The following is a 24623-nucleotide window of genomic DNA, read 5'->3' as shown; positions in this document are numbered from 1 at the left end:
CTAGTTACCCTTTTGTCCTTAATATATTTGTAAAAACCCTTTGGATTTTCCTTAATTCTATTTGCCAAAGCTATCTCATGTCCGCGTTTTGCCCTCCTGATTTCCCTCTTAAGTATAGCCCTACTTTCTTTGTACTCTTCTAAGGATTCACTCGATCTATCCTGTCTATACCTGACATATGCTTCCTTCTTTTTCTTAACCAAACCCTCAATTTCTTCAGTCATCTTTAGTTTATGGAGCAATGAAGTTGATTAAAGAACAGGATCCAAAAGGTAGTAATCTCTGAATTACTTCCGGTGCCACTTGCTATATGTGTAGCTTTTTGTTTCTCAGCAAGGTCGTCAAAAACAGTAATTCCAAGAGGCCTGGGTTTAGGGGCAGTTTGATTATAGCTAACAGATACTGCCTTAGGAAAAGGCTTACAAGTTAAAAAGGAAACACTTGTACTATTCAAAGGAGGCGAGTGATAGCGGTTAGTATTTTTTGTTCTGGGTGTTGAATTTGTTTGGTTTAAACAGTGGGGAGAAGAACAGTGTGGGGGTGGTGGGAGGAAGCGGAAGGGGTCTGAGAGATAAATAGGATGGTTGTAGGGTTGGGCGAGGTGAAGTAGCTGGTAAGGCAATAGGTAGATGCAGATGGGGGGGAAATGGGTGACAGGTCAGAGCGGAGGGTGGAGCAGATAGGTGGGAAAGAAGATGGACAAGTTGGACAGTTCAAGAGGGCGGTGCCGAGTTGGAGGGGGTTGGATCTGGGATGAAGTGAGGGAAGGGGAGATGAGGAAACCATTGAAATCGACATTGATACCATGTGGTTAGAGGTTCCCAAGCTAGAAGATGAGGCGTACTTCCTCCAGGCGTTGGGTGGCTAGGATTTGGCAGTGGAGGTGGCCCAGGACTTGCATATCCTTGGTGGTGCAGCAGGGGGAGTTGCAGTGGTTGGCCACTGGGCGGTGGGGTTGTTTTGTGCATGTGCCTCAGGGGTGTTCTCCGAAATGTTCTGCGACTTGCCATTCTTTCTCCCTAATGTAAAGGAGATCACATTGACAGCAACAGATACTCTAGTATGTCAGATGGATTCGTTTTTGTCCAATGTGTACAGGAGGGTTTCCTAACACAGTTTGTTGAAGGGCCAACAAGCGGGGAGGCCACACTGGATCTGGTGCTTGGAAATGAACCAGCCCCGGTGCTTGATTTAGTTGTAGGTGAGCACTTTGAAGAAAGTGACCATAATTCAGTTATGTTTGGTTTAGCGATGAAAAAGGATAAGTACACGCCACAGGTCAAGAGTTATTGATGGGGCAAGGGCAATTATGCGATTAGGCAGGAATTAGGATGCATAAAATGGGGTAACAAAATGCAGGGGATGCAGACAATAGAAATGTGGAGCTGGTTTAAGGAACAGATATTGCGTGTCCTTGATAGGTATTTCCCTGTCAGGCAGGGAGGAAGTGATAAGGTGAGGGAACCGTGGTTTACAACAGAAATTGCATCTCTTGTTACGAAGAAGAAGGAGGCTTATGTGTTGATGAGGCATGATGGTTCAAATGAGGCGATGGAGAGTTACAGATCAGCTAGGAAGGATTTAAAGAGAGAGTTAAGAACAGCAATGATAGGACAAGACCAGTCTTTAGCAAATAGAATAAAGGTGAACCCTAAAGCTTTCTATAGGTATGTAAGGAATAAAAGGATAATTAGGGTAGGAATAGGGCTAATCAAAGACAGAAGTGGGAAGTTGAGTGTGGACCCTGTGGAGATCGGAGAGGTGCTAAACAAACATTTCTCATTGGTTTTCACTCAGGAAAAGGAGAATACTGTAGAGGAGAAGAATGAGGTACAAGATATTAGACTAGAAAAGATCAAGGTTAGTTACGAACAGGTGTTATCAATTCTAGAAGGAGTGAAAGTAGACAAGTTCCCTGGGCCGGATGGGATTTATCCAGGGATTCTCTGGGAAGCTAGGGAGGAGATAGCAGAGCCTTTGGCTTTGATATTTGAGGCATCATTGTCTACAGGTTTGGTACCAGAGAACTGGAGGATTGCAAATATTGTGACCTTGTTCAAGATGGGCAGTAGAGATGACCCAGGTAATTATAGGCCAGTGAGCCTTACTTCTGTTGTAGGAAAAGTTTTGGAAAGAATTATAAGAAATAAAATTTATAATCATCTAGCAAGCAACAATTTGATTTCAGATAGTCAACATGGTTTCGTCAAGGGCAGTTCGTGTCTCACTAACCTCATTGAGTTTTTTGAGAAGATGACCAAGCATGTAGATGAGGGTAGGGCAGTTGACGTGGTATACATGGACTTCAGTAAAGCCTTTGACAAGGTTCCACATGGTAGGCTGTTGGAGAAAATGCAGAGGCATGGAATTGAGGGTGATTTAGCAGTTTGGATTAGAAACTGGCTTTATGAGAGAAGGCAGCGAGTGGTGGTTGATGGAAAATATTCAGCCTGGAGTCCAGTTACTACTGATGTGCCACAAGGATCTTTTTTGGGATCACTGCTGTTTGTCATTTTTATAAATGACTTAGATGCAGGCATAGGTGAATGGATTAGTAAATTTGCAGACAACACTAAAGTTGGTGGAGTAGTGAACAGTGTGGAGGAATGTTATAGGTTGCAGGGGGACTTGGATAAACTGCAGAATTGGGCTGAGAGGTGGCTTATGGACTTCAACGCAGGTAAATGTGAGGTGATGCACTTTGGGAAGAATAACAGGAAAGCTGAGTACTGGGTCAATGGAAAGATTCTTGGCAGTGTGGATGTGCAGAGGGATCTTGGAGTCCATGTACATAGATCCATGAAAGTTGCCACCCAGGTGGATAGTGCTGTTAAGAAGGCATACGGCGTGTGAGGTTTCATTCGTAGAGGGATTGAGTTCCGGAGCCACAATATCATGCTGCAACTATAAAAAATGCTGGTGCGGCCACACTTGGAATACTGTGTACAGTTCTGGTCACCATATGTCGGGAACGATGTGGAAGCATTGGAAAACGTGCAGAGGATATTTACCAGGATGTTGCCTGGTCTGGAGGGAAGGTCTTATGAGGAAAGGCTGAGAGACTTGAACCTGTTCTCATTGGCAAGGTGGCGGCTAAGAGGGGATTTGATAGAGACATACAAGATGATCACAGGATTAGATAGGGTGAACAGTGAAAGTCTTTTTCCTAGGATAACGACATCAGCGTGTACGAGGGGCCATAACTACAAATTGAGGGGTGATAAATTTAAGACAGATGTCAGAGGCAGGTTTTTTACGCAGAGAGTGGTAAGGGCGTGGAATGCCCTATCTGCTAATGTAGTCAACTCAGCCACATTAGGGAAATTTCAACAATCCTTAGATAAGCACATGGATGATTTTGGGATAGTGTGGGGGGCGAGCCAAGAATAGTTCACAGGTTGGCGCAACATCGAGGGCCGAAGGGCCTGTTCTGTGCTGTATTGTTCTATGATCTATGACATAGATGAGGAGCTTGGATGTACAGGAAAATCTTTGACAGATGTAGAAGGATCCTTTGGGTCCTTGGATGGAGGTGAGGCGAGAGGTGTGGCCACAGGTTTTACACCTCTTGCGGCAGGAAGTGAAGGTGCCCGGAGTGGAGGATGGGTTGGTTGGGGGGGCACGGACCTAAAGAGGGAGTCATCGAGAGAATGGACTCTGAAGAATGCTGATAGGGGTGGGGAGGGAAATATATCTCTGGTAGTAGGGTCTGACTGTCAGTGGCAGAAATAACGGAGGATGATGTGCTCTATCTGGAGGTTGGTGAGGTGAAAGGTGAAGACGAGGGGAGGTTCTATCCTTGTTATGGTTGGAGGTGTAAGGTTCAAGGGCGGAGGTTCAGGAAGTGGAGATGCACTGGAGGGCATTGTTGACCTTGTGGGAGGGGAAATTACAGTCCTTGAAATAGGAGGCCAACTGGGATGCTCTGGAGTGGAACTGTTCCTCCTGGGAGTAGATGCGGCGGAAGTGGAGGAATTGGGAGTAGGGGCTAGCTTTTTTAAAGGAGGTGGGGATGGGTGGAGGTGTAGTCCAGGTAGCTGTGGAAATCAGTAGGTTTGAAGTAGATATACATGTTGAGTCAGTCGCTGAAACTGGAAACGGAGAGATCCAGGAAGGGGAGGGATAAGGACCAACTGCCAACAGGTGTGACTAGTTTAGTTTGGGATTATGGGTCGACATTCACTGATTGGACCGAAGGGTTTTTTCCCATGCTGTATGACTCTATGACTGTATGTCATAATAGGCCTAGGTGTGTAGGTTTATAAAAACACAAATGGATGGAATCAGGCTCTAAAGATATTGAACTTGATGTTGATTTCCGGAGGCTGTAGCATTTCCAAATGAAAAAAATGAGATGCCACTCTTTGCGCTTGCTCTGAGGCTCATTGGAACACTGCTGCACGCCTGCAGCAGAAATATTTGCTTGTGAACATGGTGATGTGTTAAAGTGGCAAGTGGTTGGAAGTTCTTGGTCATTTTTATGGACAGAATGTAGGTGTTCTGCAAAGCTGTCACCCAGTCTGTATTTTGTTTCCCCAATTCAGAAGAGACCACAATGAGAATAGGGAATACAGTAGACAAGATTGAATGAAGTAGTTAAATTGCTGCTTCAGTTGAAGATATATCTGGGACCTTGGATGGTGAGGAAGAAACAGATAAACTGATAGATGTTGCACCTTTTGCAACTGCATGCTAAGTTGCAGTGTGGGTGTGGGAGGTATTGGGAATGGGGGAGGTGTTGGGAATGGAGGAGGAGTGAACTAAGTCATCGTGAAGGGAACAGTCTCTGCATAATTCTGACAAAGGAGGGGAGGTAAGTATGTGTCTGGTTGTGGCATCTCTTTGGGGGTTTCAGAAATGGCAGCTTACAATACTTTAGATCCAGAGGTTGGTGGATTGTTAAGTAAGGGCCAGAGGACCATATCATTGTTATGGGAGAGGAGGGGTGAGGGCAGAAGTGTGGGACACATCTAAGGGACTTTGTTGACCATGGTAGTGGGGAATCCTCACTTGAGGAAAATGGTGAACATTTCTGAGGGCCTCCTGCATTAGGTGGCATTATCAGAACAGGTACAACAGAAATGACTAAACTGGAAGAGTGAGATGCAGTCCTTCCAGGAAGCAGGGTATGAGGATATATAACTGAGGTAACTATGGGAGTCGGTGGGTTTGGAATGGATATTGGTGACCAGCCTATCCCCAGAAATGAAAACAGAAACGTCAAGCAAGGAAGGAGTTAGAGATGGACCGAGTGAAGGGGTGGACAGGCTGGAAATTGTAAACAACATTGATAAGCCTTTCAAGTTCAGATTGAGAGAGAGAAGCAGCACTGATGATGTCATCAATGTACCGGTGAAAGAGTTGTGGGGAGGGGCTCGAGTAAGATTGGAAAAAATGTTCCACATATCCCACAGGGACAGGCCTAACTGGGGCTTATGCAGGTACCCACAGCCACACATGTAATGTGAAGAAAAGTGAAAGAACCTAAAGGAAAAGTTGTTCAAAGTGAGGACAAGCTTGATCAGGTGGGGTGTCTGGGGACAGTACAGTCCTTCTTTTCAGAAAGAAGTGGAGAACCCTGAGACCATCCTGACCATCTACTCTCTCCCTACCCATCAAACCACCTCAACCTTGTCTTCAGCATAAATACCAGCCTTTCCTAGTTGCTGTCAATTCTGATGAAAAGCCACTCAATTCGAAATGTTAACTCTGCATTCTTCTCACAGATGCTGCCGGAACCGCTGAGTTTAGCCAGCAATTACTGTTTTTGTTTCAGATCTCTAGCATCCACACTCCTTTGTTTTACTTTAAAACATTGGTGTTGCTACTCCTTGTTTAATCCAAAGCTCTCTGAAGGAAAGCCTGTTCTGTCCGTCATGATATCCAATATTTTTCCCACTAATATTACTAGCCTGTCATTTTCTGGTTTAGCTCTTTCACCCTTCTTAAATAGTGGTACAACATTGGCAACCCTCCAATCTGACCATACTATCTCTCCCAATGAGGGATGAAAGATTGTGAACAATTGTGAATATTACGCAGGATGCATTCTATCCAGGCCAGTTTATTATCAACTTGCACTGACATTAAGCTTCATAGTCAATCAGAATGACAGGTAATCAGGGCAGCTCTTTTAGAAATGCCTGTGGATAAGAGGTATAGTAGTTGTTGTAATAGTATAAACTGCTAGTCTGTTATGGACCAGACCAAACCTCTTCAAGTATACGAAGAAGATAGCTTTTTAAAAAAAAAATAGGGTCTAGGCTAAGTGTAAGGCTTAGTGTTCCAGATACAATTGGATTGGTCAAACTGCGCAGCTTTAAGCAAGATATACTTTATTTTTACACTACAATTAATATACAGATCAAATTTAAAAATTGCCTTAACTGTAATTCTATTGAAATGCTTAGTTAAATAATATGTATTATCTACTACCAATTAACTGTTCCAGTATAGTAATATCCCCTAAATACACCCTTGTCAAAGGCAAGTTCAACAAAATAGACTGTCTCACATGTAATTCCAGGAGCAGGAAGAGAACCCCAAGCTTTTAGCTATAACTGAGAGAGGAAGAAGAGCTTCCATATCCAGCTTCAAGACTCCAGCAACTCCAGAACGCTAAAACTAAAAATCCTGTATCTTTGGGAGGTTGACTCCACCCATTCAGGCTGCTTCTGTTGTTCCATTGTAAAAGAAAACCAAAGCCTCACAAGCTGTTTATTCTATTGGCTTTGAGCAGACCTTTCAGGACCTCTGTCTCAATCTTTCTCCACAAAAAAAAGCCATTGTATCATCATAGTTCCATTACTGCTCCCAGCACCAACATCCAAACCTAGGCTATTCAGCAAAAGTACAAGCAGGAGCAAAATGGAAGACTGATTTCTGTTGAGAACTAAGATAAGCACGATTTCTCTTCAGCAAAATGGCTTATGTTTTCTGGAAAATACACTGCTTTAGTGTCATCCTATGGTAAGTATTAAGCATTTCAGTTATAACTATGTAAAGAACTTAAGTTCATGCAACTTTAGATGGAATAGTGCCAGACATGTGCATAATATTATTTAAAAATTGTCAATATTCATCATTTGATATTGCTATTTTTGTTTAAATACATATAGACTGCAATATATGCTTTCCAAAATAGAAATTTTGTTCTTTCAAAAAGAATTGTACTTCACCTCCAAAATAGTAAAATCATCAAATTCACTGGTAGATAAGAGGACCACCTTGCGATCAGTAATTCCTCCGAGTATCAGAACTGGACTATTTTCAGATAAATACCAGAGAGGACTTGATGGATTGGGGATTGAAATTAAATTTCCAATTTCTACAATCTAAAAAGGAACAAAAATCAAAATCTTTGAAGACTTCTAATTTCTATTCTAAATTTAAAGCAAAAAAACTAAAATTACAATTTTCTTCTTTGTATGATTAATTTATTCAAGTAATAAAAATTAAAATCTCATACTTTTATTTTTGTGTAATAAACATACTTTAACATCTAATCCACTGGTGAGAATCTCAAGACATTTGCCCCATAGAAATTTATTGCAGAAAATCTGAGTGAAAAGGGATAATCTATTTCTGATGCTAACCTGACATACTGGGCATCTCAAAAAATTATCAATAGAATAACAAAAATAGGAAACCAGAGAAATATCATCAGAAATAAAGTATGATCCTGACAGCAAGTGCTCTTAACAGATTGGAAATCATTTTATTAATTCCCTAAAACAGCCATCAATTTAGTTTAAGTAATTAGCCTGTTTCTGTTGAGTTGTCAATGTATTAAAGTTGTGCTGTTTATTATAATGATTTATTTGTGCAGCCAGCATTTCCTTATTCCATTCATTGCCTGCAATTTTGAAGGGTGAGAAACACAATGACTGCAACCGGGATTGGCAATCAATGGATAAACAACTTTGACCTGGAAAGAGTGAACTGTAGCCCAGAACAATGGCTACTGATTCACTATGATCCATATTAGCTACAACAGAAAAGTCAAAATGATCCCCAAAACAGTAAGAAGTTATCAGTTAGGCACTTAGTTCAATACATTACCAGTAGCAATTAGAAAAACAAAGGACAAAGGCACAGTTTTTGTTGGCAACCACAGTGGTTTCATGAATGAAGTTAATAGAAAAGGAAAACCTGAAATCCATCAAACCCTCAGGTTGATGTCAAACAACAAATTAAACAATATGAAGTTCAAAAAAGGAATATGAAGAAAAGGATATTGAAGTCAATTACAAAAGATATTATAAATATAGTTTATAAATACATTCAGGAAAAGTGAGCAGTAAGAATGGTACTGACTCATTAAAGGCAATTTGTGTATGCCCTCCAGGACACCTCTTGTCACCCAACAATCTTAACACCATCCTTTAATTCCTATCACCTATTTCTATTTTGCAGCCCTCCTTCGATGCTTCTACTGCCTTGCCCCTCAATCCATCTACCTTAATCCTTGCTGTGAATCTGTTGCTTTTTAATCTAACTCACCATTTGTTATTAGGTTAATTTCATAGTTATTATTAATACCATTGACAATATGGTTCATTAAATCTATCTTTAACATACTAACTTTACTTTGCATGTTGCACACATTTTGTTTTGACATCATTATTTCTATATCTGACTAAGTATCTCAGGGCTATTAAAACGTTACTGGTCACAATTTGGGTTGAATTTTTAATCTTTTGGCCAAGTGAAATTCCCTGTGCCTCGTCTGCCTTGATCTATGCTGACTTTCTAACATAATCTTCCACCCTTCACCTTATTAATTATATATCTAGCCTCTTCCATCTCTCCCTGCTGCCCAAACCTTGCGATGTTCATGCCCCTAGGACCAGCTCCAGATTGTTTCCGATGCTGCAAGCTAAGAACCACATTTCAAACAGGGTTTCTGTACCATTGACACAAATGAAGTAGTCCAGTAAAACATGTTAGCTTCTCAGTTCACCAGCAGAGACCTAGAGTGCTGGTGGATAAAGATAATGGAGAGAAGGCTTACCCTCAAAGACCTAAGCCATCAGATTCAGCCAGCTTGGAATGAGATAGAAGCCCAGGTCAGTGCAGAGTCCGAGGTGAAATGCAAATACAGCACAGAAAGAAGGTTAATGATTTATTGTGCTCTGCATAGGTGAATGCCATCATTTTTTTTTCCGTTACCTCACTCTCAAGGTAACAATTCACTCTAACCCAGTTACTGCACATTCAATTCACTGAGGCTCATGGACTATAACTCTCATACTTGTGTGCATCACGTCTATTCAACAATTCTCACCCACATCATCCTCCAAAACTGCTAACCCTTTACTTCCACTGAGTTTCTTACACATTCACCCCATTACCTCTGATTTTGCATTATCACTAGTTGCTCTTCCATCCAGTGTCATTGTACACAGTTCCTCCATCTGTCTCACAGGAAAATTTGACCTGGTCCCAGACTAATGCCTCCACGGCACCCCAACTGATGTAGCTGATACCCCCAGACTGATTGCACTTAAGCTTATCATTGCTAAGGGGCAAAGACAAGCTGTTTCATAAGGGATTGAAAGCAATTAGTCATGCCTGGGAAAGGAGGAGTTGCGGCTACATAACCAAAACTATTTTGACACCTGCTTGATAACCGGCTGCCTTTGGCCATAAGGACAAATGACTGCCCCACTGAAGAATTTAAGAAGTTAATTATAAGACAGGCTACGCCTTCAAACAGACTGTTGAGATTAAATGTAATAAGGAACAAAGGAGTCACTTATGATAAGGAAGCAAGCTGCAAATTGAAGGATGCCAGAAGAGTCAAAATATTTTGGATGAAAGAATGTAAAAGATCAATAATGTCACAACATTGACCTGAAGGTTAAGAACTTCAAAGAACAACACTGCACAAGGATCAAACTCTGGATGTCAGAGACAGACACTCTTGGTTATAGCTAAATTCCACCTTTAATAAGGTAATAGCCAAGTTGAGTTGTGATGTTTAATTTGCTTACTTGAGGAGTCTTATTTTGGTTGCGACATATAATATTGTTTAAATCATTGTTTCAGTACTTGATTGTAGATTTCTTAACAAGTAGCTGAATTAAAAATTGTAGCAATTTACACACAATAGCCTGCAGGACTAACTAATGGAATGTGACGAGACCTTTGACTTATTGTCATGGTACCCTGAATGACACTTACATTCATTAAAGATAGGTCTTCTTTGATTTTCTTAAATGGTTGTTTGGTTGAAGCACACAAAATGTTTCCTGCATAAGCTGCTGGCACAGGTAAAATCAATGTGGCACAGCGCAAAAAGCAAAATATTCACCTCCTTAACTGTTCTGTGCTCTAAACTATGTTCAGCTACCACCTGTCCCTATGCACTAAAACGTAATGCAGGTCACAGAAGCCAGCAGACTCTAAGTACAAAGTGAATGAGACCTAAGAAATGAAGCTAAGATATACCCTGTTTTAGCATGATACATATGCATATCCCTGCTTCCAAGCAGCCTGGCAGCACCATGTCCTTGAGCTACAAAGTGAAGTGCTGAAGTGACATCAGTTGATTCAAAAGCAAGCATAATGTGAGGTGAGACTGTTGGTTTGCCATTGTTGATGACAGATGAAAGAGGACAGTATCCATGGAGCATATATGGATATTATGAAGAAGACAGAGCTGGATGAATGACTCAAAAAGCAAGGGTCAAGCTATTGCTACCAAGTTTCCAGTCTGAATTGGGAACTGGCACCGTCTAGTTTCTCAGGATAGGAGAGAATCACAAGTTTTACAGAAATAAGACAAGTTGGGCTACCTTTGACAATGCAATTGCTTAAAAATAAGATAGTTGAACATTGACTCTTCAGGGGAAAACTGGACATTTTTTGCCCATGTCAAGATTCTGATTATTTCATTTTTGTTATATTATCCCACAATTCTCACCTTTACCTACACCGCTCAAAGGATCAAATGCTGCAGCAGCATATTTCTACCACAGGAGAAAGCTACATTAATTCCATAAGCCGTAGACTTCGAAACCAAATCTAAAATATCAGGAAAATTAACTTTGTTCTGACATTCCATGGACATAGGATATCTATTAATTTCTTCTGACAATGCAAACAGATTATAGTGAATGCTCATACTGCACTCTCTTGTGCATTACTTTTTAAATGTTTTAAAATAAGATTCATTCAATATAACACACAAAGGAACATCCCGTCAGTTTGTTATGAAGTTGAAGGTGTATACTGCACTTTTAAGAGAGAGTGAATGCTGTTTTGAACTGAGAGATTACAAGCTTATGTAATATGACTAGATAGCAGTCTCAGAGTGCACTAGAAAATTGAAAATACGTAACATTTGGCCGTGAAATTGATACCTGAGTTGGTTGCTGTTTTGACAACAATTTAAATTTAACCAATCAGTTTAAATTATGCCCCAGGATACTAAAACCCAATCGAGTTTGAATGTATTATTTTGCTAACATCGAACCAATGAGATAATTCACTGTTGGGAATATAAAAATGCAGGTTTTTTGAAAATTGCAGACAGAGCAACTGCCATCAACAAGATCCAAGAAATTAGGAAACACTCTCCATCAAAGGTTATCTTTTCATATGAAACATATTCGCAGTAAAAGAAAGACGACAACCCAGGGAGACCTTCAGGTGGAAGCAAACAGACAGCGAAGACAACAGCCTCTATGTGGTTTTGAAATTAAGTTGACATAATTTTAATAAGTATCTTATTAGTACAGCACATTGTTATAGAGGTGGAGACAGGTAATAAGCAGTTAAGAGAAAGGGGGTGCTTAGAGTTGTGAATAGCTGATGTTTAATGTTTACTTTTAGAATGAAAGAATAAATTGATTCTATTTTCTTTAAATAGTGGAATTTGGGAGTTCTCTGTCACTCATATTTTAACAGATTAGGAGGTGAGGTGAGCTTTTCCAGGTGTTTGATTTAAGTAACAAAAGTGTTCACCACTGTGTCCTAACAGAATAATAATCATCTGTATGTAATCTGCAAACTAAGAAATGTCTACCCCTATGGCTGAATAACCCTAGTCCATTGATTATTTCTTCCTATTAAATACCATTAATTCCTGAAATATGATTCATTGTTGTTATATTCATCATGAGTATTCCTTACTTTCAGATGAACTTAACTGTAATCTTTCATAATTCTGCTGAATGAACATGAAACTTCTAACCTAATGTCCTTGAATTAACCCTAATAAATTTTACTGTTTGTAGTAGGAAGTGACTTAAAGTAATATTTAAATTAAAACAGATTTGATGAAAATAGACGCCATGTCTGGCAACATTGCTGAAGTCGGAAACAGAGTTGATGATAATGTTTCCCTCTGTTCAAATGCTGCCAGACCTGCTGCTACCATTCACAGTAATTTGATATCGAAATAATATATCTAGCCTCACTTAAATTAATTAAGATATGCACTAAATTAAAGGAAGAGCCAAATATTGCTAACCTCATGTCCAATGTCAAATTGCTTGATATTTGGGTCAACACCAACTTCAAACACAGTTTGGAAATTTAAGTATCCATCGATATTTAAAAGAATACTAAAGAGAAAGTGTTGTGAAAAGAAAACAAAGAGAGAAAATTAATACTGAATAGCTTCTACAGTAAAAGCACATTGTATTAACGGAATAAACAAACAAAAACAGTAATGCTTTATTGGTAATTTGCACACCAAGTTGTTTGACTAGGCATCAGACTGAATGACACAAGTGAATTAGTTGACTTTTGTATCACATTGGTTATTTTATCTGATACAATCCCACAAATTACCTGAATTATAGAACTCAATTCTTCAATTTACACCAGTGAGATCTGAATTCACAACCTCTGGATTCTTCATGTTGTGCCATAACCACAAGTTCTGTATCTTTTAATTGCTAAGTCCAAACTAAGAAATGTTAACTTAATAGAGTATTTGAGAATAAATTTGTGTTATCATGTTAGCATGCTGATTCCCGGATTAAAGAATCATACAATGCTGAAGAGGTCCTTTGGCTCATTTGAGTCTCCATTGCCAAAAAATATATCACTTTACTACGATAGGTGCACTTAACCTTGAATGTTATAACATTTCAAGTACCCATCTAAATATTTCTTAAAGGTTGTGAGGTTTCCTGCCTCAACTACCTTCCTAGGGAAGGCATGCCAGACCCTCCACCTCCCACACTACTGTACTTAGTAATGAAAATAAAGGCCTTAAGTATTGCTAAAAGGGGGCAAGAAGTCCAAGATTTTCATCTAGCATTCATCAGATCCAGGATGCAAGAACTATACGTGGAAAAAGGGACACTATTTTAAATCCTGTTTCCTGCGCCTGATTAATGTAAGATGAAAAGCTTCAACTTCGTGTATCCTTTTAGCAATGTGAAAGTGTAGGCAAAATTTGGCTAACAGTGATTACCACATAAGAAATAGTAGAAATTTGGTTAAAGCACTTTTTTATATCAGTAGAAGTAAGAGTGAAGTGGTAGGATATTACATTGGTTCAGTTTGTGAATGCTCAGCTAAAAATAGCGTATGGTACTGGAGCCCCAACTTCATTCCTGTCTTCTTCACTGGGAATATTACAAAAATTCTTCATAGACCAGCTGTGCAATTTAGGAATTCCCTATAGTAGTGTGTGTGATAGCTTGATTGAAACAAGTAGTTGAATTTTCAAATGCATGGTAATAAGAGAATTATATATTCACATCTGAATGACTGAGCTCTGATCAACTTTCTCCTTTCTCCAGTTTTTTCCCTCCTTCTCTTAAAGTCACTTACATATAAGTGAAGATACTGAGCCCTTGGGCACTTCACCCAAACAGCAAATTACTACTAAATATTGTTCTATGAAGAAGATTACAGCTGAGCTTTTTGATTGTTTCAGTTTGCTGCCTGACCAGCTGTGCTTTTCTAGCACCACTTTAATCTAGATTCTGATTTCCACCATCTGCAGTCCTCACTTTTGCCCAGGAGTAGTCATCCTAGGTCCAATCATCTTCAGCCACACGTCCTTCTACTGTCATCCTTACTGATTCCCAATCTGCATCTGCAGCCCCCAATCCCCACAAATAGATTTCCCAGTCTCCTTCCCACAGCTGCGAGTCCTTCATTACCCTCACCTCCTTCTCTGTTGCCTTTATTGGATGGACCCCACAGACTTACCATGGCACACCCTTTGAAGAACCTAACTAACCAGGTCCAGATAAAAAGTGTCCAGGCCCCTGACTGCTGCCTAGATATCTCCTGAACATGTTAACCTCTAGACTGGCAACTATGGAGCCACAGTGCTGACTGCGACCTGCGCACTTAACTGTGGTGTACACATTGACCTCCTGACCAACAGAATTAGACTAGATGCCTCACCATAGCCAAGCCTCTGGAATTTCAGAGGCAGTCCTTGATTTATTGTGCCTGGACCCTTTGACTGACAGGTGTTTTCATGAACTTCAAGGAGCATTGCTCTCTGTAAACCTTGAAAAATGGTTGTCTACTTGCAGGACATATATTTGTGCTGGCAGATGGTATATGTCTAACATTGATGAAGTACTTTGCTAAACATAAAGATCCAGCTCCCCTTGCTGGCCAGCAAGACAAGCTGCTCGACTCAGTGACTGGGTTAAGAGGCAAACAAGGAAAGGCTGCAAGTGTGCAGATAGTCACTAGGTGATTGAGCAAGATGCATCCGGCTGGTTGAGCTGGTTGCTTGTTCCTGTGTACAAACTGTCATGCAGCAGCATTGAAATGCTGGTTACTGTTGTACCCCAAAGTGCAGCACTGAAGGCAGAAGCATCTGCAAATGGATTGGAAAGATACCATGAGGGTTTCGAGAAACTGGGAGATATTGGATGCCAGCATCCATGTAGTGCAGATGGTAGTTGGATCTCTTATAGATGTTTCCAAACCTGTTGAGTTTCTCCAGCATTCTCTGTGTTTCAGATTCCTATCATCCACAGTATTTTGCTTTTATGTAAAGGCAATTTGTTGCCTCAAATTAGCACCAATGTTCTCCTAAAGTCTCTTTGAGCTCCAGACTTCCAAAGTCTTCCCCTATTAAGAGAATATTCTACACTTCAATGCTTCCTATAAAAGTGCATAACTTCAAATTTTCCCACATTGTATTCCATCTGCCATTTCTTCAGCCACTCTCCTAACTGATCCAAGTCCTTCTGCAACCTCACCACTTACTCAAAGTTACCTTTGCCTCCACCTATCTTTGTGCATCTGCAACTGACCAACAATCTGATATGGAACCTTACTTTTTGGATCAGCCTTACATGTGGGACCTTGTCAAAGGCCTTCCTGAACTCTCAGCTGCACTAGGCTCATCGATATACCTAGTCACCCTTTCAAAAAACTCAACTAAATTAGTCAGACAGGATCATCATCTAACGAATCTGAGCTCCCCCTGATCAATCTCTGCCTAAGTGTTGATTAATCAGAACTTTTCCCAAATATTTTTCTACCAATGACGTCAGACTAACTTCTCTATAATTACCTGCTATCCCTGCTAGGTAAAAACAATGACTGCAGATGCTGGAAACCAGATTCTGGAGTAGAGTGGTGCTGGAAAAGCACAGCAGTTCAGGCAGCAGCCGACAAGCAGGAAAATCAACATTTCTGGCAAAAGCTCTTCATTAGGAATACAGGCAGAGTGCCTGAAGGGTGGAGAGATAAATGAGAGGAGGGTAGGGGTGGGGAGATAGGTCAGGGAGGAAGGTGGAGTGGATAGGTGGAAAACGAGATAGGTAGGTAAGACAAGTCATGGGGACAGTGCTGAGCTGGAAGTTTGGAACTCGGGTGAGGTGGGGGAAGGGGAAATGAGGAAACTGTTGAAGTCCACATTGATGCCCTGGGGTTGAAGTGTTCCGAGGCGGAAGATGAGACGCTCTTCTTCCAGGCGTTGGGTGGTGAGGGAACGGCGGTGAAGGAGGCCCAGGACCTCTATGTCCTCGGCAGAGTGGGAGGGGGAGTTGAAATGTTGAGCCACAGGGCGGTTGGTTGATTGGTGCAGGTGTCCCAGAGATGTTCCCTAAAGCGCTCTGCTAGGAGGCATCCAGTCTCTCTAATGTAGAGGAGACCGCATCGGGAGCAACGGATACAATAAATAATATTGGTAGATGTGCAGGTAAACCTTTGATGGATGTGGAAGGCTCCTTTAAGGCCTTGAATGGAGGTGAGGGAGGAGGTGTGGGCGCAGGTTTTACAATTCCTACGGTGGCAGGGGAAGGTGCCAGGACGGGAGGTTGGGTTGTAGAGGGGGCGTAGACCTGACCAGGTAGTCACGGAGGGAACGGTCTTTGCGGAAGCACGGAGGGAACGGTCTTTGCGGCTCAGAACACTTCAACCCCAGAGCATCAATGTGGACTTCAACAGTTTCCTCATTTCCCCTTCTGCCACCTCACCCTAGTTCCAAGCTTCCAGCTCAGCACTGTCCCCATGACTTGTTCTACCTGCCTACCTTCTTTTCCACCTATCCACTCCACCCTCCTCTCTGACCTATCACCTTCATCCCACCCCTATCCACCCACTGTACTCTTTGCTATATATGCTTCCTTCTTTTTCTTGATCAGACAATCTCTAGTAGGGCCTTTGATAGTATTGTAGAACAGAAGGACATTGGGATTCAGGTACCTAATTTTTTGAAGTTTGCATCATATATGTACAGGGTGGTTACAAAAGTGTTTGGCACCCTTGCCTTCATGCTCAATCCTTTGAGCTTAGCAGTTAGGAAGTCATGTTGAGGTTGTCCAGGGCATTAGTGAGGCCTCTTTAGGAGTACTGTGCCCAGTTAAGGGAAGGATATTATGAAGCTGGAGAGGGTACAGAACAGATATATCAAGATGTTGCTGGGTAAGGAACGTTTGAGTTATAGGGAGAGGGTGGATAGGCTGGGACGTTTTTCACTGGAGCGTAGGAGGTTGAGAGGTGACTTCATAGAAGTTTATAAAATCATGAGGGTTAAGAACAGGGCTAATGGTGGGTGTGTTTTCCCTAGGATTGGGGACTTCAAGACTATGGGGCATATTTTTAAGGTGAAGGGTGAGAGATTTTAAAAAAATACATGAGGAGCAAATTGTTTACACAGGTGGTTCAAATGTGGAATGAACTTCCTGAGGATGCAGGCATAATTACAATTTTTACAAGACATTTGGCTAAGTACATGAAAAGGAAAGGAGCAGGCAGGTTGAACTAGTTTAATTTGGCATGGACTAGTTGAACCAAACAGTCTGCATCCGAATAGTTTGATTCTATGTCTTGATATACCTTGACATCCACAGTTCCCTGGACTTGCTGCCCTTCACTCTTAGAGTGAAACGGGTAATGTTTTTAAGGGATCTTGAGATCTTATTAGGATAATCGAAATTCAATTAATAGACGTTCGGATAACCGAAATTGTTTTGTAGTTACTTAACTTCGGCATTATCCTTATCCCTTTCCATAATCACTTTGAAACTTAGAGTTATAGCCTGAATTCTCACTATACTACTTTTGATAGATTCCCACTTTCCAAATGTAGACTTACCTACTTCCAGTCTATAGCAGAAATGAGTACTGCAGATGCTGGAATTTAGAGTCAAGATTAGAGTCGTGCTGGAAAAGCACAGCAGGTCAAGCAGCATCCGAGGAGCAGGAAAATCAACGTTTCAGGCAAAAGCCCTTCTATGTTTACCAGATCCTGCCAAATGATATTGAAATTGGCCTTCGCCCTTCCATTTATGGGACAACCTTGATTATTCGAACGAGATGAGCGGGGAGTATTTTGTTTGGATAACTGATTGTTCAGAACACGGATAATGTTTTTAAGGGATCTTGAGATCTTATTAGGATAATCGAAATTCAATTAATAGATGTTCGGATAACCGAAATTGTTTTGTAGTTACTTAACTTCTGCATTATCCTTATCCCTTTCCATAATCACTTTGAAACTTAGAGTTATAGCCAAATCCCCAAAATACTTGCCTACTGAAACTTCAACTACTTGTCTCGCTTCATTCTCTGGATTAGGTCAGGCACTGCTTTACCTCTAGTAGGATTATCTACATATTGTTACAAAAAGCTCTTCTGGATGCTGACAGATGCTGGTTAAACATTCCCACCTATCTAACCCTTTCAGTTGCCTTGCAGGCTTCTCTAGTTAATGTTATCAAAGTTGAAATCCCTTACAAATATAATCGTTTTGCTCACACCTTTCTGTTAATTGCCTAAATATCTGCTCTTCTATCTCCCTTTGAATTTTGGGAGGGCTTAAGTATAAACCCAGTGAAGTAATTGCCCCATTTTCATTTCTGAGCTTGACCCAATGACCTCATTTAAAGATCCTCCTGGAACATCCTCACATACTGTGCTGCCTGGTAGAGAAGTAATGCCTATTATTTTCCAAATGCATGAATCGCAGGAGGCTAGCCTGCAGGTACAGCAAGTAATTAGGAAAACAAATAGAAAATTATAGCTTGTTATGAGGAAAACTGAATATAAAAGTAAAGAAATTATGCCTCAGTTTTACAGAGCATTGCTGTGACCACATCTAGAGTACTATGCTTGTTGTGAATCAGCATCCTGTTTTGCACACCATCCAATTTGGTACAAATTCAATCTGCAGACCTCAATGAACATGTTTTGAACTGCTAGTAATGAAAGTTTCAGGGTATTGTCCTTAAAATTGCACAATGTGATAATGTATCCAAGTTTAACATTGTTTTATGATTTCACTTCACTTTAGCAAAGATACTTAGCAACTTATTTAAAATAACTGTAGAATTAAACACTTATAATTCATGAAAAAAATGAAGTTCCTGCATTCTGTCATTTTACAACATAATTTCATGATCAGTTTTACAGCTACTACATTTTTGATTAACTATTTGAATAAAATTTGTTTCCATACTTCTTGTCTGGTATTTGGAAGCCGATCTTATTGCTTGTGATAAGTGCTTCGGAAACTACAGATCCGTTCTTAAATGGCAAAGGAACAAACCATGCTATATCACAAATCTCAGCCAAACAATCAGAAACTGAAGTAAAAGACAAAGAAAGGCAGTGAAGTATAGATTTGGTAAATAAATACCAAATTACAGCATGATTAATTGACACTAAGGAAATAACAGAAAGCATTATTGCATTATTTATCATAATGCCACCTGATCTCCAGCAAAAACACATGGCACAAACAAATACGATAGAGATCCAATGAGACATTTTTTCAGTATTTTTTTCTGTTCCTTATACAATGTAAACTCACACAAGTTCAGTTCCTTAACCTGTAGAAACCGGATTTAAGAATACCCAGTGCAGTTATGGAATAAGGAAATTAATGCAACAAAGCTACTGGATCTCATACCAGAAAGGCAATAACAATGGAGTGAAGAATACATCATCGATCCAGTATTAGTGTTTTGATTCTTTATACTTCACCGAATTGAGTGTTGCTGGCAAAGCCAGAATTTATTACTTGTCGTCAAACTGAATGATTCTATTGATAAGGTTTGCAAATTTTCTTCCCTAAAGTAAAGATACCAGAGATATCATTATACAACAACTGAAAGAACTTACTATTACTAAGGTGAAGATTTTAAATTCCACTAGCTACTGTGATATGAATAGAACCATGTCCCCAGATCATTCACCTCTGCCTTTGAGGTACAAATGGTGGGAACCTCTCCCCTGGATCACGAGTCCAATGACACCACTATTATTTAACCATCTCCCCTGGTATCTAGCACCATGAAGAGCTAAATAACAAAATGGTAGTTTTGATGGAAAAGTAAACTAAAGAGTTTGTAAGGAGTGGGTTTTCCAGTGCAAGCCTCATAAATGTGAACAGTGAAATTCCCTTGCCCCACTGCTTAAATGTTTAATCCAGTAGAATCATATCACTGTGAACTGTATTTATTGCAGCCTGTAAGTTCCTAATTCTGTCATATACCTTAATATTGCAAGTGACAGTGTAATTGATCATTTATACTTCTTCCTCCTTTCATATACAGCAGCATAAGTCAACAAAACAACTGTTTCTGCTCTCTAGGGTAAGGCTTAAACTGATGGAGTACCAATTCAGAAACAGAAAAGCTTTTATTTTTGCTCTTTTATGGCATGTGAACATCCTCAGCAAAGCCAGTAATTGTTACTCATTTGTAATCCCTTGAGAAGGTGATAGAAAATAAATCTCATGCATCAGCTACTGCTCATGCAAGTATACCTTGAGTTCTTAGGAAGGCATTTCCAGGATTTGAATCGATGAAGGAACACTGTCATAGCTACAAGAACAGAAAGATGACAAGGTTTGAAGAAGAACTTTTAGGGTGGGTTATTTACATGCACACATTGCTCTTGAACTTCTAGATGCAAGTTTCTGTGTGTTTGGAAAGTGCTGTCAAATGAGACTTGATGAGGTGTTGACAGCACCTTCCAAACACTTAAAAACTAGCATCCAGAAGTTCAAGAGCACTGCGCACACCTCTCAGTAAGGCTAATGGATTGCAATTCTCACTATTACCAGTTGATACCACTACCGCCATGGGGTTACCAGATGGAGAAAATTGGGGTGGGTGGGAAGAGGAGGAGGGGTTTGATCAGTGGCAGGTAAGTGAGTAATGACTTAGGCCAATCGGCGCAACATCGAGGGCCAAAGGGCCTGTACTGTGCTGTATTCTTCTATGTTCTATGTTCTAAATTTTAATTCTAATGTTTTCTGTCCAACTGTTCAGGTAAGTGAATCACAAACATCCAAAGCCTCCAACTCAAAGTCAGGGTTTTTGATTTTTTTCAAGGAATTGCATAAAGTTTAACATTTTGACAAAAGAAGCAGACAAAATACTCTTTAAATGATGAGAGACTACAGGACTTACATACAGAGGATCTGAGCATCTGAATGTATGAATCAGGAAAGGTTAGTTATGCAGGTGCAGCAAGTATTTGAGTACTGCAAGGGGAATTAAATACAAAACAAAGAAGTTGTGTTTAGTTATACAGGGCACTACGTTTGGTGTTGACTGTCCTTAATTACCTAAGTATCTCTGGATGAATATGAACTAAACATTTACCATGATGGATGATCATCTCCCATTCTATTTTGAACAGAGAAATTACATTTGCTACTGTCCAGTCCTTTGGCATAAATTCTATGGTCAAATATGTTGACACAATTGTTACTAAGCCCTCACTAATTTTGCTCTGACTTTACTCATTGTTCAAATATTATTACTCCATGTTATACTTCTTCTGCTTGTGACATTAATGCAGTACACTTGCCATTATCAGCCATTGGTGCTGCAGTTACGGCAATCTTCAATAATTCTGGCATAGTGTAAACTGAATGCACAGGTTGCTGAAATCTTATCTTTACAATAGGTTGCATTCCCTGAAAGTATGCAGATCTGCGAGCGAAATCATTTTGCTCCTGTTAAATGAATAGAAAAGGAAAAAAGTCAATTGAAACAATGAGTTATACATATAAATGAATAGAACTAAAATCAAATGCAATTTTAAAATAGACAATTTTATGGAACAAATAAGATATATGCTACAATACAAACATTAATACACCTCTCTGAAGTCTGTCAGAGATATCCTGAAAGTTAAAATTAAACATTGTCAGAGTCAAGCTTTGGTTCAAATGTGGCCATTTCATCTATTGCAGTAATAGAGTAAATTAAATGTTAATTTCCATTGAATGACCTACTGAAGGTAAAAATAATTCTGTGCTTTGATTTCAAAAGATGAAGACCTCACTGACATACTGGCAATGCTATTGATTGCTCACTTTACAAAGTTTCCTAGAAATATAATGATCCGCTTTACATCCTGAAAACCTATTTCTAAACATTTAGAACTACATAAACAATAAAACTTTACCTCCAAGGCATAACTCTCAGCATTCACTTTACTGTTTTACTTTGCACTATCACCAATACTTTTCTCCTAATTCAGAGTGATTTGCATAATTAAAATATTTTTTCTTCCTCCTCCTTACATTCCAATGTGTATTTCTAGCCCTTGCTGATTATGGGCTGAAATTTCACCAAAATTTGGCAAAGTGTCCACTTCAAGGAGTTTCATGGTGAGTTTCTCTCCATGAGCTCTAGCAAGTTACCTCTCACAATTCTTTGTTGTTTACCACTTTTTAAATGCACCATGGCTCTACAGTATAGCACTTGTGCTATAGTGTGCTCATTAGCAGCATTAATACTTGCCATTGTTAGGACTTTCTGGAATTTATACCACCAGGGCTATATTTAAATCTCAGCTATGCAGCAGTTCAAATGCTGCAAGTCAGGAAAACCTGTTCACAGTTCCAGTGTGAGAAGAATTATCCCAGATTTGGCTGACAGAGTTAAGTTGGCACCCAGTTTGCTGATAGCGATGTGACAGTCCAGGGGAATTGGGTGCTGGATCGGAAAGCAATCCTTTTTCACTTTAAATAAGCAAAGGAGATCATGCCACCAGATCTGGTCATTCTGAAGCTCCCACCCAGATCAGTATAGTATCCAAAGCCAGAGGAACACTCAGTGTATGAAGAATACTAATAATAACTTTCTACTCTTCCTTAAATATAAGTGCAACCATCATCTATCTCTTACCTCCCATTCACTCTAACTCTGCTACTGCCCACCATGTCTATTACTTCCACCACTACGTGCATCTTCTCTCAATGGCTTTCATTCATCCCAGCTGTCCAAGCCAGGAACCCTACCAGCACTCCACACATCTCAGTCACTCATTCAGTGCACCTCAGCATCATTCCTCCACCTCTACCAATTCTAACTGTGCCAGCCACTTCCATTTCACTCAATCCCTCCCTCTCAATGCCCGCAACAGGACTAAAAAAGCAAAAGTGAGTGTTCACCTGCCTGACATTCATCACCTCAACCCATGCGAGGAAATGATCACAGGAGATGATAGAGACCATTCCCATAGTGATGCTGAAATATCTATGACCTGGCAACCAAGTAAGATGCATCATAGACAGCTATGCTGCTTTCAAATTTCCACCGTACTGAACATATTCCTATTATGCTACTCATTCTCCTTTCTGTTTTCTGCAGACATAAGTGGTATCAAAAAGTTTCGATCCTCATCAGGGAGCCCCTTTAGCCAACACCACCCCCCAAAAATTTGAATAAAAAGCAACAAATCCCTTAGGGGAAGCACAGTAAGGCTATCTCTTGAACCCTGCCAAGTTTAGACACTGAAATCTCAGAAGAATGCAGGACACCAGGCACCTGCTCAGCTACAGGCAGCAGAGTGCTATCCAGTGATGGCAATTATTAATTACATCAAAATACACAAGCTGACACAGCAGCAGCAGGCTGGTTTGTCAGAGACTTTTGGGAAAAGTCCATCAACTCCATCTGTAATGTGCTGGCTCCAGTATCTGTGCAAGTGGCTGTCTCCATGTTTTACAGCTGCAGGGAGCCAGGTCCAGCACACTCACTGCTGGATATGTACACAAATTGCACCACAAAACTGTAGCCAATGATGCTCAACAACTATGGGAAGGAAAAAGGGAATCAGGGACCTCACTTAGATGCCTCTTCTTCACAAGGAGACAAGGTGGTGCCAGTAGGCACCATGTTGGAGAAAGAAACACATAAAAGCCTCCCAGAAAACTTCTCTCATGACATTCTAGGATGTCTGACCCCTCCACCTTCAATCTGACTGCAAATCCCAAACCTTTGGAAGTTCAAGCTGAGGGAGATGACCCTATATCTGGCCAAGACACACACAGCATGTTTTGACTCTCTATCCACACTGTCCCCAGGGTCATCCAACCAACACCCCTAGGCTGATGGGCTCCAAATAGACTCCCTCAACCAAGCTGCAGACTCTGGAACAGCAACTGGAAAGCGTAGGATTAAGAAAATCTATGTGGGCATATGGGGAGCACAGATGAAATGGCTCTGTAAATACATTTGTAAATGTACGTCTCCTTTCATCAGCAACAATATGAGCGACTGTCACTTTAACTGCAGCGACAAGTATTAAGCCAGAGGCTAGCCATCATTTACACCACACAATGTTTTCACCCTGTCTGAGATGGCTATCCTTTCTATACCACTCATGCCACCTCGGAACATTGTCATAATTTAATGAGGATGTTGTGGAGACATCCAACAGTTTGTAACTTTACCTTTTATTGATTAGCAGGAAAAACATGAAAAGATCAAACCATTAAGCTGCACTTGCAGCCCACGAAAGATGATTCACGGAACTCAGTTCCACTGCAAGCAGCTGACAAAAATGTTCTGCCTGAAATGTTGTGGCCAATGATGTTGTACTTTGAGTTTGTGAAGATGCTATTCTTTCCTCATCTTCCTACTTGGTGCAATGCTGCAGTTCTGACCAATTCCCATTCCCCAACACTACTTTGTGCATTTTCTCACAGTCCACAGAACATCATCAAAGGATTGAGTGATGTTCTCTACAGGTACTATATTGCAATTAACCTCCAGACCTGCGGCATCGGAACCTGATGTTGACGGTACAGCTTATTGCCCTATTGGAAGAAGGTGTCGTAATGTATATATACTTCCCACAAATGCAGTGGAGGCCATAACTTGGTTAAAAGACCTCAGGGTTACCTTCTATCTTTTCTTATGAGATCATGTTTG

At 40.4% G+C, this 24623-nt stretch overlaps 1 protein-coding gene across 1 annotated transcript in view; it reads right to left on the bottom strand.

Moving 5' to 3' along the window:
• The window catches only part of LOC122542706 (cation channel sperm-associated protein subunit gamma-like), a 216295-nt gene extending 192887 nt beyond the window's left edge, over window positions 1-23408 (bottom strand). The window contains exons 1-5 of the mRNA XM_043680685.1: window positions 23298-23408; window positions 21265-21412; window positions 18902-19028; window positions 12479-12572; window positions 7179-7334 (exon numbers count right to left, since the gene is read on the bottom strand). Of these exons, the coding sequence (XP_043536620.1) occupies window positions 7179-7334; window positions 12479-12572; window positions 18902-19028; window positions 21265-21412; window positions 23298-23408 (636 nt within the window). The remainder of the gene's footprint in view (window positions 1-7178; window positions 7335-12478; window positions 12573-18901; window positions 19029-21264; window positions 21413-23297) is intronic.
• Between the last annotated feature and the right edge of the window lie 1215 nt (window positions 23409-24623).

Source organism: Chiloscyllium plagiosum, chromosome 41, assembly GCF_004010195.1.
Source record: "Chiloscyllium plagiosum isolate BGI_BamShark_2017 chromosome 41, ASM401019v2, whole genome shotgun sequence".
Lineage (NCBI taxonomy): Eukaryota > Metazoa > Chordata > Chondrichthyes > Orectolobiformes > Hemiscylliidae > Chiloscyllium > Chiloscyllium plagiosum.
Note: the sequence above shows the minus strand (reverse complement) of the source record. Positions and strands in the feature narration are given on the sequence as shown.